General features: G+C 29.3%; 1 protein-coding gene across 5 annotated transcripts in view; it reads left to right on the forward strand.

The window, feature by feature from the left end:
* Positions 1-577: 577 nt before the first annotated feature.
* The window catches only part of LOC124538422 (papilin), an 84,541-nt gene continuing 69,778 nt past the window's right edge, over positions 578-15,340 (forward strand). For 4 of the 5 annotated variants that reach the window (XR_006966983.1, XR_006966982.1, XR_006966981.1 and 1 more), the window contains exon 1: positions 578-812. Coding sequence is in view for 1 of the 5 variants with exons in the window: in XM_047115477.1 (XP_046971433.1) it covers positions 793-812 (20 nt within the window). In the remaining 4 variants the exon portion in view is untranslated. The remainder of the gene's footprint in view (positions 813-15,340) is intronic. The other variant, XR_006966980.1, reaches the window with a different exon arrangement.

The following is a 15,340-nucleotide window of genomic DNA, read 5'->3' on the forward strand; positions in this document are numbered from 1 at the left end:
ACGTAAAAACACAATAAAAGAAAGTTGTTTCATAAAACGCAGAAAAGGCAACTATATTTTTTATTGATCGTCGTAAAATGATTATTACTACTTTCAATTTTGATTTATTGATTTTTTTATAAAGTTTAATACTTATACAATAAAAAATAATATTTAGAACCATCTCACGTCATACATGAAAATGTTACACAATTTTAAAAATATGATATAAATATATTTTTACTTATCATACACTCGATAAAATATAAATTTTTAATGTGTATTTGTGTCACTTTAGGCTTTCTTATCATTGCCTAAATATGGTGTGATAAATTATATGTTATTATTATTATTACCTATTGTTAGTGGGAGGTAGAATAATAATGAAATAATTAATATAATATTAATTTTATAACGCAATACGTGTATAATTAAATTCCTTTAACAATGCAAACTCATTAAAGGGTCTTTTAGAACAAAAAGCTCCCGCAGAAGCTTCTAAGTCTTCATTGAGCGACGGTTTTCATGAATGGCGTCGTGGTGGGGGCGCTAAGCTTTACGTGCGCTGCGCCCGCGCCGGAGGCTGTCTGACAGTCCAGTGGAAGCAACCGCGTCTGGGTGGACCTCGCGCATAACGCTGCGAGTGAGTGCGGGAAATTCAAATTGTTCCTTTTTTAAAAATTCAATATTGTCAATTTATTGATGATTTCTTAATATTTTTTTTCTCGCGTACAGATAGACTGTGTATGCCATCTTGTGGTGTCAGTTTTGTGAGTTGCGGATTTTTAGGTGATATTTCGGGCATGCTGTAAGATGGGGATATCCAGCTTAAGGTAAATTAAAATATTATAATAAATATATTTTAAAAAAGGTCATAATATATTAAGCTTACTATTAACTTCCTACAAAATAACTATGAACTATTTAATTTCCAAAGTTTTCTCTCAAATCCTAAGAATAATAATAAGAATAATCTTATTAGAATTAAAAGCATGTCTAATAATATCTATAGCTGCCTCATCTTAAAATTTAATAATCTTTTACAATATAGAAACAAACTTTTAACATTTTGTCGGGAGATGCAATATCTATTTTAATTTTAAATTAAAAATCACTAACTTTTGAATTATTACTAAATTACGTGACAAGGTTTTTTTTCAACACGATCGTGTATTTTAAATAACATTTTTTTTCTTATATTTATTAATATATATTTTAAAGCAATTTCGACGATTTCCTGAAAATAATTCGATTCATAACCATTTTATAATTTCGTATGAATTTACTAACTTAACAAAAAATATTATCAAAGATATACGTAAAGTTATTATATTATTTTAAATGATATAAAATTTAGACTCCTGTAAAAAAATAATATTATTGTTTCACAAACAGGAGATAAATTTTTTGCTATTAAATAATTGTTAGGCGTTTATTCATTTATTCAACATAAAGCAATTTTCGATCGCACCTAACTGAGAAGTTTTTCTGTGTTTATAATTACATTATTTTTCTACACACAGAATAACAATGTTCGCATATGTGAGATGTAATGAACTGAAGATCTTATTTCAATAATTAAAAGCAACTCATTGAATTTTAATTTTATTCAAAACACGTGGATTAAGAATATCAGGGAATAGTACCTGTATATACCCTATTGAAATAAATATAAATTTTATTTTTTAATGATAAGCACTTGAGATGGCAACGACATCTTATACTAATTAGTGCTCATAATACGCATTTTAATGCGAAGGACTTCCATATTTTTTTCATCCCATTAAGGACATCATTACGTAAGGACTACAGTTTAAATTATGTACATAAAGTTAATATGTATCAGTGAAGAATGGAACTAATTGAAATTAATCATTAATGATTTTGGAGTAAATCAATTTTAAAACCTTATACTATTTATTATGTACAATTAAATTAAGCCGAATACTCGTAGTTCATTGTCTCCATAGTCAATAATAAAAAAAAGTGGTAACGAAGGAATTTTAATATTTAAATGATGAGCTTTTTCAATAGTGAAATACATACGCCTCGCCAGTGAATATTAATACATTATGTAAAACATAAACGTTGAAACAACATAGAACAGTACGCTTAATATCAAAATTATAGACGTTATATTTTTAGTCTGTTTAAAAGAAGACTGGCGTGTATCTTTATGGCTATTATTAAATGCTTTTTTAATGTATTTTTTCAACCCGTACTAATTCCAGATTAATAATTTAATGAGATGTCAATGAACTAACCGTGCCCTTAATAATACCGAGAGTAATTTTACTGTATTACCATATTTGAACGCATTATGGAAATAGCCAATGGTCGGCTAATGTAAAGATAAATTATGTTAAAAAAAAACACAAATAATTGCTGTCATTTAACACTATTCTGCTAGAAACTTCTGAAAGAAATGGAGATGTATATTTATTTATAATGATATTTTTAAATCATCCATAAAATGTTTCAATAAGAAATATAAATAATGCTAAATCATTTAAGTACAATTGAATAGTGGCTATTCAATTCTGTTGGTTAATTTCAGTATATATTAATTTCAATATATACTATATTTCGATACAATTTTAATTAGTCTAATTAATAAATATTTCTATTTTGGAAACTGTAAAATATATTTATCATCTGTGGTCTTATACGTTTTATTTTATCGATAAACAAAATTATATATTATATAAATTATAATAGATTCCTTGATTTAGTATGACTAAGTTATAAGGAGTCCAAAAAGCTCGCAAATTGGAGCGGCTGTCATGTCAATCGTCTGCGTTTGCGGCGGAAAGATCGGGGGGGGGGGGGACGCCCGCACGCGAACTGGATCTCCGTCCACTTAAAAAAAAGGAGGCGAGATTAAAACTAAGCCTATTGTTCCTTTTATCCCGCGCCTTCCGACAGAGTGAAATTCCCTACCGCTTCATGCATAAATTCATTGCCGGTTGTTCTCCAGTCTCGTATAATTAAACGGTTAGCAGATTTAGATAAGGGATGAAAAACTCTTTAAAGCAATCCAACGACTACTCCTCGTGAATAGGGAATTTAATTGAACGCAAACAAATGTCAATGGATGTTTTTGGAGGCTAGCGTTAGGATTTTGCGCACGCGATTTCTTTGAAACTCCGCTTACAGATTTGGCGAGTTTTCTTTTTTGCGTGTCCAGTTTGGTAATTCCGTCCGCTGTTATTTGGAGTTGAAGCGTACTTAATATTCTATCTTTTTAATCTTTTAAACCTAAATATCGAAACAAATATTTTACCATATGTATCCAAATCTGATATATACATTCATTATTGTATATAAGTATTACGTACGTAAGTAAAACATTTCTTGCATTGTATACATCTAAAACACTCGAAGTATATAATTGATATCTTTCAATTTTTTCACGTTTATTTAAATATATATTTTTATTTCAACCAATATTTTATTGATTCATATAATTTTTTAAATTATATTTGTTTGGGGAATCCATTTTTAACTTTCGGCTGAAGCTTGTTCGGCGAAATTTTAAAAATTCTTGTGTCGTTTTATTTTCAATTCGGTCCTAATTATGGTAACTAATATAAAGGTTTCCTCATGCCGGCAATTTTGCCTTCATCTTACTTATCCTTTTAGCACAGCCGAACACACCAATACAAAATATTTGCAAGACCTATACAGACGATTTTGTAGAAAAAACATTGAGGAATGCTCGAACAGGCTTTTTAAAAGTTGTTATAATGTTTAATTTAATTCTTGCAAATAAATTTCCATTGCTCTAATATATATCTCTAAAAAACTAAATATTTATTTTTAATAAATTTATTTCATATTTCTATCCAAAACTTTAATATATTTAACAACCATTTTATATGAATAAAAAAGTAAAACAATAACTCGATATGAGCCCCTATTCTCAGTATTTCAAACATTTCGAGAGCCCTCATTAAGCGGAATTAGGTCATTCTTCACGACAAACAATGCTTTTCGACCATAGTTTATGACTGTTGTATAACCTAGACCAAATTGCGTTTTAAAGTGAAGCAAACATTTAGCTAAATTAACTAAACAGACGCCTAAATACAAATAGTAATTGGCTAGCTCAGAAATGAATACCGTGGGATCTTAGAATAATGAGTTTGTACTAACATTTAAAGAAACGCTCATTTAACGAATAAGACCTAGACTGAGATGTATAATCGAGCGCCTGAAAGCGAATCTAGTGCTTGTGAAGCTCTCGGCGTTTTATGTACCCCTGGTACTTGTAGGTACAAAATAAGACCTAGGTCTAGACTTTAGACGTGGCGTAGACGTTGAGTCATGCACAGCGTTGGCTGGTTTAATAATAAAATATTCTTGATATCCTCCGCCTGTTTTTAATTCTTTTGTGATAGTGTTTTTATTAAACATTTTTTTTTATATTTAATATTTTTATTTAGCTAACTTAATTCGAGAATAAATTAACTGTGAATAATTGATAACTTTAATTTTTAGTTTTATGTTATCCTAATAATTAATTTAATTAAATAGAAATTCAAAGAAAGCTTTTTTATTCAAATTGGTTTTCAATTTCTTCGAAAAATATTCAGGATGCACTGAATCAAGTTTCTCACAACCAGTAAAGTATGTGTCTAACGGTTTTCCGGTTCGTTTCCCGGTATCACTCATGAATTAGGATTAAAGTCAATTTCTGGTAAAACTTCGATAATGTGGTTAAAAATAAGAGGAACAATTTTATCACTTGATTGATAAAAACATATTTAAATAGCCATCATTATTATATTAAACAATTTGAAAGTGGACAAAACAAAATAATGTTTGAGTCTTTTCATGAAATTTAAATCGAACTGTTATTTAAAAATGTATCTTTTTTCTTTTAGACTTTCATCTTCTTCATCACTACGTAGTATAAAACAAAGTGGCTTTCTTTGTCCCCATATCCCTGTGTATGCTTAAATCTTAGTTTTAAAGATTTTGCAAGGGATTTTGATGCGGTTTTTTTAAGGATATAGTATTTGGAATAGAAAGTTTTTATGTTATAATACGTGGACTATTTAGTAAAAAAAAAACTAATAATTTTAGAAGTATCCACTGTGATGCATCCGTACGAAGTCGGGGCCGGTCGTTAGTCTCTAGTAAATGAAAACGTAAATTTCTATTCATCCCAATTTAATTAATCCATTTAAACGTTTTTTGTGGCTAGTATGCAATATTTATGGCAATTAGTTATAAATGTCAAAAGTATATTCAAAACATTTCTTTGCTTTTCCTCTTATCAAATCAGTTTACTTTTTCTTTGCTATAGTTTTTAGTCTGACAGGAACTGTTAATTAAAAATACGTGCAAGTGCGAGTCGGGTTTGTGTTAAGAAGCTTCCGAAGTAATTAGTTTCCCGTACTCGTAGTATTTTTTAATTTGTAAAAATTTTCAAGTTTAATTTCGATATAATTGATGCTTCGAGTATATTATCTTTCTATACGTTAATTATGTTTTATAATAATAATAAAAACTTTATAGTTTAATATATCAAACAAGGGTTGGCACACTTGAGTTTCTTTTTTTAATTATTAACTATTATTATTATTATTTTTATATTTACTTTTTATTACATACAGGACAACCCTAAAAACGACAATTTTAATAAAACGCTTCATCCTGTTAATATGCTATATTTACTAATTAAATATCGCTTAGTCAGTCATTATTTTAATTTACCAGATAGGTAAGAATTCCAGGACACGGTATTTCTAAATCGTCAAAAAAGTCAATCAAGAACTACGTATGTGTGAGGTATAAAATAAAACTTTAACGGGACCGCGTCTGTTGCATGTAAACTTTTGAATAGATCAATCAAGTGTTTCGTTGACTTTTTTTAATATGTCCATCTATATTTTGTATATATCATGTAAAAGTCTGTGATTATTAATGGATACTTGTTACTACAATCAAGCTAGAACGGCTGAACGGATCTTAAGAATTCTGCACAGAGTCAGATAAAATCTGGAATATATATTTACATTTTATCCCGAAAAATGTAAGGTTTCCATGGGATGTGTTTGTTTTTATTTTACTTGAGTATTTATTATGCCCATATAGTAGTGTAAGGGTAACCATATATTATTATTATTAACATGCGAAAATAAATTTGTTTAATCGTTATATTTACTTACACGTTACCAGGGACACAGAAAGGGACATGGGTACCTAAAACCTGCACAACACCACCTTTTCTCAACTGAAGGTGCCGCGGTCGGAAACTATACTATTTTAATATAAAGCATGTCATGCAGTTATTTGTTCGTATGAAATATTTAATCTTAGCGCACAGGTAACAGGGAATCAGAACTGCTAATATAGTCTAATTTGGTCAAGGCTATTAGTAGTGTTTATACATACATTCGTCTATTAGAGAGAGCGTGTGGGCGCATTACAGGGTGTGTGGTATTGCGTGGGAGTTAATGGATTAAATACCATGGATAATAGGTTATTTGGGTTCATGGATTTTAAACAAAAGTTTTTAATAATTTATCATTAGCCTAATTCACCTTATTTTAAGGTGAAGATAAAAGACATTAATGCCGCAAAGGTGCAGTCTGTTTAAATATTGACGCATTCACAACTTGCGTAATTACTACAAATTTTGTATTCGCTTTTTTTTTTCTTTACTATGATGTTCCAAGCGCTTCATCAACCTTTTGTTTTATTATTTGATCATTACGAATTTTACAAACAAAATCCGTAAAATAAATTACATGTTGATGCTAAACGAACTTATTTCATTTTATTTATAAAGATACACAGACAGATCCAGACTCCGGTAGAGATATTGAAGTTGTCTTAGATTAATTGAATGTACTCAAATAATATTTCTTATTATTAAACGAGTTGTTATAAAATATAAAAAAGTTTTTTTTGTTCTAATTTTAAATAACTTTGAATATCGAAGGCATACCTATATCGTGAGTTTTTCTATTTTAATATATATATATTTCGATTTCAAGGAAGTAGCAAAAACTTGGTTATAATATAAAAGATCAAAAAGAAAAAAAGTAGTCCTTTCAGTATATAATATTATGTGTATATAAAATATTTTTTTCTCTCATTGTGTTATTTTATTGAAAATGAATCTAGCATCTGTAATAATAGACTTTACCTGTTTGTATTGATTATATTGTCAGATGTTAGACGAAATATAAAAAAAAGTAAATAAGGTGCGTTCTATAAAACATTAATATTAAATATATTATATGAAGATAAAATGCATAATAAACGAGACTTACGTACATAAATTTCCATGAATATTTCTACTTTACTATAGATCGGATAACCATACCGACATATTATACAAAATTGATTAGCATTTTTATGTTTTTGATCGTCAATCCTTAAATTTAACTAGTAACCTAAACGTTATTGCGTGAATAAAAAATACAAAGTTTATAAGTTTTTATTATCTAGATATGTACGACTTGAATCTATTGACCTATTTTAAAAGAATAGCTAATATCATGTTGGATGATTGGATGATGGACGATAATGATGATGATCGATATTCAAATAATTATTTTTGAAAACTTCTGGTATCATATTGATATCATATCGATAGGTATTCTAATGCTAGAAGTTCAAAGATATTTTTTAAATTTATAAAATTATCTTGCATGTACCGAAATTGATTTAATTCCTAGTAGTTTAATTTTAAAATAATGTGGTATCAACTACTTACAGTATTATATATTACTCAGATACCTACGTAAAACTTAATTTATTTTGTGATATACTAATCTATATATTTTTTCCTATTTAAGTTGTTCATTTAAATTCATCTATTAATAAACAAACAATATTTTAAATTAAGCTTAAAAATGTATTTAAAATGATGAATAATAAAATCACGTTTCGCTGAAGCTTTACGAAATCAATTCGCGAAAAATATTTAAATATTAAATATAACTCCATATAACAAATACTCTATCTAAATTATTTCGTGAATTAATCTCAATTATAACTTATCAATAAATCGATCTAATACATGCATAATTATTAATTAATTTTCAAGGCAAATATATTTCCTAGGAATTACGATAAAATCTTTACAAATAATGATTTTATTAAATTGAGTGAAATAATTATTCAGTCTAATATGTAACTTAATAAGCCAATTAAGAAATAATTAAAATTGAAGAGTAGTGTCAAAGTTAGACATGGGAAAGTGTGTTCGTCACAGCCGGCCACCACGTGTGTCGTCTGGGGGTGGTCACATGCACTCTGTTTTACAGACGTTTGGAGAAAGTGACACAATTTAAAACGCGTTATTTTTTGTATTATTTTGTTTTAAGTAAATTAGTTGCATACATGCAATGATATTCTAATAAACAGATATGTTATATCCATACTAAACAACAGAAAAAAATGTGCCGCGCCGGCAAACGTTTTTTTTTGAGTTTATTTTCACATTTCGTTTAAAGTAAAAAGGATAGCTTGATAAAAACAATAAGTAAAAGGGATAACTAGATGTTTTAACTAAGCAAAACGTGTTACTACGTAATTGTGGTGTATTATAACGTATTACTACGTAAAACTACTAAAGGCAAACGTCACAATTAGGACGTTTTCTAGTCTTCACTTTTTGCGCGTTAATAACATATCTGTTTACTAAAACATCATTGTATACATGTATCTGAAAATAGTATTTGGTGAATGTGTTTCAATATTAAGTAATACCATATATGAAAAATATGTGTAGATTTTTAAAACTGTAATGTAATTAGAACTTCGCGATTGAATTCAATGTTTTAATTTAAAATAATACCATCGAAAATTTAATTTATACCATACAATTTAATAGAACGTTTCTAAAAAAACCCTATCGTGATGTTTTGGTTGTTTGAAAAGAATAAGTTAATTGAATTTGTCATAATGGGACAACCCTATCTGAGTTTATCGACAATGCGCGCTAAATCACCCGCAGAGTGCATACGAGCAGGCGTGCGCTTTGACAAGCCGCTATTCGTTTTATGACAAAACATTGATGTCTTCCTGGCTCTTCCATTTCACGACATTCCTATTCTACCAATGAAGCTTAATCTCTGAACGTCAACCTTCATAGCTATTCTGTTTTCCTGGTACTTTTGTCAGAAAAACTTAAAGATTTCTAGCAAAATGAGGGAAAGAAAGAATTGGGGAGAGAGGAAGGTTGCCGGCCAATTTATTTCATTTTAAGCTTCATTTATTTTTGTGCAGGGAAATGGTTTCCTGATTTTAAGGAAAATTATGGCTTTGTCTACTGTAAGTGAAGTTGGAGAGAGAGAAAAATTTTTTACGTAAAAAGTATAGATTGATAAATAAATAAAAAACAAATATTTATAGGTTTAATACTTTCTGTCCTAAAAAAATACACAACACGAGTGTACGCTATTACACAACGATCAGCAAAATTCTATAATAATAGCTCTAAGAAAATGAAATATTGCCAAAATGATTATCGTTGCAGCTCACATAAAACTAGCTTAGGTTAGATTTCTGTTACAAAGTGTTTGTAATTAGAGGTTAAGTTACGAGATAAGAAGAAAATAACCAAGTGAATTTCCACTTATCGCTAATTCAAGTTGAAACGTAACGATAACGATCTCTTTGTGTACCTATGTAGACCATAGCTTAATTATAAAAAAAATACATACATATATCTCTTAAGTATAAAAATATATTTGATGGCAACTGTAAGAAATAAACGTAATTTTATTTTACTCTTTTATAAATAAAATAGCTTGACTTAAATCACTAAGTAGTCACGCGATGAAGTTAACGTACCCTGGACATCAAAGGCTGTCCCTTTATCGCTATAAACCACTTTATTGTGGCCTTTATACATGGGATTACAAACAAAAATAATTTCGTTGCGGTCCGAGAAAAGGTCACGCAAAGGATGGTCTATAATATTATTTTTACGCTTTTGGTGTTGCGACTTGCGACGCCTTGGCGCCTTACTCTACTATAATTATGGTATCCTGGTAACATTTACAAGATGTATTACAAGGTCCTTTGTTCTAAAGGTTGGAGAAGTTCTCCACGGAAAAATAGTTGGCAACTTTTGTGCGTACGCTTGATCAGCTGCAAACATTAGCATGCTTGTACAAAAAATAAGCATTATTTTTATAGCGATGTAAATAATGTATATAAATAAATAAAAAGAAAGGATGCATGGAAATATATTTGTGACACATTTTTTTAGATAAACTGAAAATTAAAAGTAAAATAAGAAAATAAATAACACAGTATTTTAGAGAATCTATCTGGGTGGGTTCACGGCTTCTGAAACTCCATGCTGGTTTGTTAATCAATGTTTACGTTTATAATAGAGAATTTTGAACCTAAGTTACGTATAATAAATATATAAGAACACAATCAATATTTTTAAAATTATATTGGTATCTTTTAATAATATTTCTTCTATTTCAGTGATGTTTTACGTATTATTTCAGTTAAAATATCTAAAGTAAGTGTGTTAAAATACTAAAATGTAATAAGCACTTTGTAGTATGGAAGTATTGAAAAATTATTGCCAAGTTTAGAAAATTTTAAAGGTGTTTAAGTAGGATAAACTTATTGTAATGAATCGTTTGAATTAGTAGAATAACATTGTTTGAGTAATTATAGGAGTCTAGAGACATCTCTCAATACATAAGACCGTTACCGAATGAAGAGAGTACGAAAAACTATGAAAGCTTCAAAAAGGAAGAATTTAATTTATGGCCATTGACAAGAACACTCGCAATACATTAAATGAATCTTAAGCTAACCCGTCTCGAAATAGATTCATTACATTTGGGGATTCACTACATTTTGGGGAACGTGTTGCAACAAAAATAGAAGCCTTGAAATTAAACTATGCCCATAATTTGGTGGAGCATTCAATATTAAATATTTCATTTGAAGATAGTATTGGAAAATGTGATCATCTTCTAACACAAAACTAATCATCACTCACACCAAATCTAGTATACCGAACACTCGTATCACAACAAATAAATAAAATACCACTGAAAGTATTACACACACAAACAGACACACACTTCAACTGTTGCGAATTTAATTTCAGAAATATTGAAAGACCGCTAATGACTCCCAACAGCAGCAACATTTTTTAGTTTTTTAAATTCGTTTTTCATTAAGACGTTGACAACAAAACCAGTATAGGAATTGCAACTTTTCTAATGCCAAAAATATGGCAGACGATGAGATTAAAAATTATTATTGATAGTATCGAAATAACAATTTAATGAAAAAATCCATAAAGAAGATAAGCAAAGTTACTATTACTGTCTTTCTTAATTATAAGTTTAATTGTATTGTATATTGTGTAATTCGAAAATAATTTTATGACCAAGTAAATTTTAGACTCGTACTATACACTCTAGGAAATCCAATAACACATAGAATTCTTTACGACACGTGACATCATGCAGTGAATGCAATTTATGCAACTTTCCTTTGAAAGTGTACTTGCGTTTAACTTGTCGGTAACATAATGGTTACACAAATAGCGCTTGTTTATTTGTATACAAGTGCATGTGTAATTCAGAATATAATGACACCCATAATTTCATCATGTATTTTAGTATAATGTATGCTGATACACTCATTGGTCTAATTCACTGACTTTACTTGATTAAAGATCCTTTTACAGCTTTCGTGTTGTTTTTCTATTTGTACGTTAAATATTAATTTTTTGAGAAGATAATTTTTTAAATGGTTAATATCATATTATATAAACCATTAATTTTTTTTAAAGTTGAATGATAAGCTGACATCTCCATTTTTCAATCGCAAACTTTGCAAAAGTTTACACCGTAGATATTAACTTTCCCACTTAAACTTCACCGCGACGCGACACATTGATTAATAGTTTGTCTCTTTCACACTGCGACAAGTCATCTCGTTTCCTTCTCTGTAGTTCTGTTGGCCTGGTAATTGCCGGGCGTTGGAGCACCGCACGCCCGCACCGCGCTCACATGCGCAGTGCATGCATGTGCATGCATACAACAATCGTATTGCTGTGATACACACACACTTGCGCTTCTAATACCACCAGTTTCATTTGATTTTAACTCAATAATTAAGGTTGCGTTTTTTTATATAAAACGAATAATTAATTACCCAACATATCTAGTATCGATGAATGCGATGGCTAATTGCAGATTTGATTGCAATTTTTTTTAGTATTAATTGATATGAACAAATACTTAATAAGACCCGTTATAAATTATCCCGTTTTTGTGGTTTGCTTAACATGCCAAAGTCAACCGCTTCTTTGTGACTAATTATGTTATGTAACAGTATTTAAACCACAGGATTACACGGGATAAGAATTTCACAGATGATTCCTTCATAGAAGAGACAAGATATCTCCGATCATGCCATAACGCATTATATTTAAAAAGTCATAACGGTATGGGAGCTAATGTCAATGAATTGCCTGTTAGTTGTGTTTTATTAAAAGGTATATGATGTCCTAGGAAAGTCAGTATATATATGATATTTTATTTGTTAGGTATCAAGAATTTTTTATCAACATTTTTTTGTTTGAACAAATAACATTTTTTAATAGGCTATTTGTCAATGAGAAAAATAAATTGTGAATTATTGTAATCACTGTATATTATGAGTTTAAAAATGGTTATTTACTAACGAAACCTGAAAATAATATTTAATTTATTCAAAAATCAATAAATAAAAATGCATTTTTTCAAACGTTTGTCACGTGACACAAACGCTCCTGAATGGCCGGGCTTATTATGAAGTCACTTTCTTGTAAACCTTGCTTTTCTACTATATGTACCACAGATTAAATTACAGCAAAGTGACGTCACCGACCCCTTTGCAGCGCCATATTGTCCAAGTAGCGTTTTCGCGCGTTATTGAAATATGGAATTTTTAATATTATTTTTTCGGCAAATATGTACTAGAAATAAAAAAATAACTTTTGCTGGGTTCCTTAACCTCTACTAAATAATATTAAATGGATTTTAAAAATCAGTCAAATAGCCTATTAATTATAATTATATCGAAAATGTGATATTTTAAACTATTTCTATGTGAAAAAATATTACAATAATTGATCACGTCGCTACTGAGTCATATCCTGGGAAAGAGACTGACGGACACCTCGACAGACAACGGCCGACCATTATATTATAAACTTTGTGACGAATGATCAACCAAAACAAGATACCCATTGTTCTAGCCTTGTACGTATTTCCGCTGTTTGACTAAAATAAATACAAACACAGTAGGAAATAATAACATTAATCGTCCAATTTGATAAAAAATAATTTGACAATAAATTATTCATGAACAATTATTTGCAAGCTTGAAGCTATTAAAAATATTATTCATAGAAAAAAAGTAAGAAACGTCTAGATTTTGCGTACCTACATATATTGTGCAATGAAGCCAACTTTTAAAAGGGGCAAATCGTAAATTTTTTTGGTCGTTTCCTTCATATTTATAGTTTACTATAACTCGAATGTGAATATTTCAAAGTTTATGTTGCATCTGTCAAAATATTGATGCCTAAACGGACGTTGCGTAAACTTCGTAACTAAAGGGTTCACCATTTCACCTACATACTTGTAACTAAACTGTTCTAAGAGGTGTAATTGATTCGAAAAACACAATGTTAGGACGTCAGACGCTGTTTGTCAAATTAGCGTTTCTGTCTCGAAACGGGTTGTAATTAAAAAGGAAAATATTAGGAATAACATTTACGAATTCATTCGTAAAATTTAGTGCAGCTGGTTTGAATTTATGAAGCATTGGGAATTTGATCATACACAAGCTATGATATAATTTAGATGAAGTATTATCTTTCAACTATTGCAATTTATTTCCTAATCGAGTTACTTATTTATGTATAATTAGTCTTATTTTACATTGAATATTTAGATGTATTAAGATATTATTTGGTATGTATATTGCTCTATATATCACATATAATTTTAGGAGATGTATTGATGCCAACTGCACGTTTGTTTGTACGAAGTTTTCCTAGTCAATTCAAATTTCAAACAATAATTCGAACTAAAATGTATATGATGGTATACCGAAAAAACTAAGTCTTTACATATTATGAGGATATAAATTTATACCAAATTAAAATTAATATCATGCAAATTGATTTTTACAAGCCGTTATGAATTGGTATTAAATTAAATAACAAGGGTATATTAATAAAGTACCATAAATACTATTTGACCGCGTATTTTATGCAAAAAGGTTTCAACAAATTTTAGTAGGTACTGTAGTAAGCGCATGTAATATAAGGAAGGCTATCAAATACGATTACATGAATAAATACACATTGTATTATGTATTAATGTGCTATATATTATGCTAACGACATTGACCGAATGATGAGCTATTGTTTAGCGTTGTTCGTAACACGACAAAAATATTTTAAGCAGTATTCGTTTAGAACGAATTTTGCATGTTCTGCATGAATTAAGAAGTTATGACAAAATATGTGAACATACGTACAAAGTTATAATATAAACTCCTTTTTACTTTTCCGTAGTCGGATGAGAAAATGTATTTTTGAACAGTCTTTTAAAATATTTGGCTTTTTCAAAGATAAAATTAAGTCAAAAATAATGGCAATTGTATGTACACAGCAGTGTTTATTAATAAATTGTCTCTCTAGACGATGATAATAAATAATATGAATGTCAAACATGCTTCGCCTTTTATGGACCGTTTCGGGAGCATTTCACTTCCTTCCTCCGCACATTGGTAATGGACACGGAAGACTGTGTACCCAAACTATTTTTGGTGCAATTAATTCCCTGCAACGTTTAAGCCATCGGTATGGATGCGCATATATATAATTCGTAAATGATCACTTTGAATGCGCGCGCTGACGCATCTGGGGCGACGGGAAGCGCTGTAAAAACGTGTAAAAGAAATAATCGAAATTTATTTCATTGCAATCATTAAATATTTTTAAATGCAAACTTCCGTTTTGTAATCAATAACATAACGGTATTAATATATAATATAATTATAGATTTAATATGCGTCAAACATTAATTTAAATATTATATAAAATAGTAAAAAGAAACTTAATTAAAATAAAATTCTTCGTTCTTTTAATAAAATACGATTTACTAAAAATAAGCAAAATTTAGTCGTGGGAATTCTTTTTCATTTTGAAATGAAATTTTGAACTAAAATATTTTTCTCTAAGAATTTATTTGCAACTATTTAGAGCAATCTCATTGCGTGAATATTCGTTCGTGACCAAGAACTGAGGCTCATGTTCATTAAGCGAGAGCAAGGCCGATCCTCGACCGTATATATA

Source organism: Vanessa cardui, chromosome 20 (genome assembly GCF_905220365.1).
Source record: "Vanessa cardui chromosome 20, ilVanCard2.1, whole genome shotgun sequence".
NCBI classification, from domain to species: domain Eukaryota; kingdom Metazoa; phylum Arthropoda; class Insecta; order Lepidoptera; family Nymphalidae; genus Vanessa; species Vanessa cardui.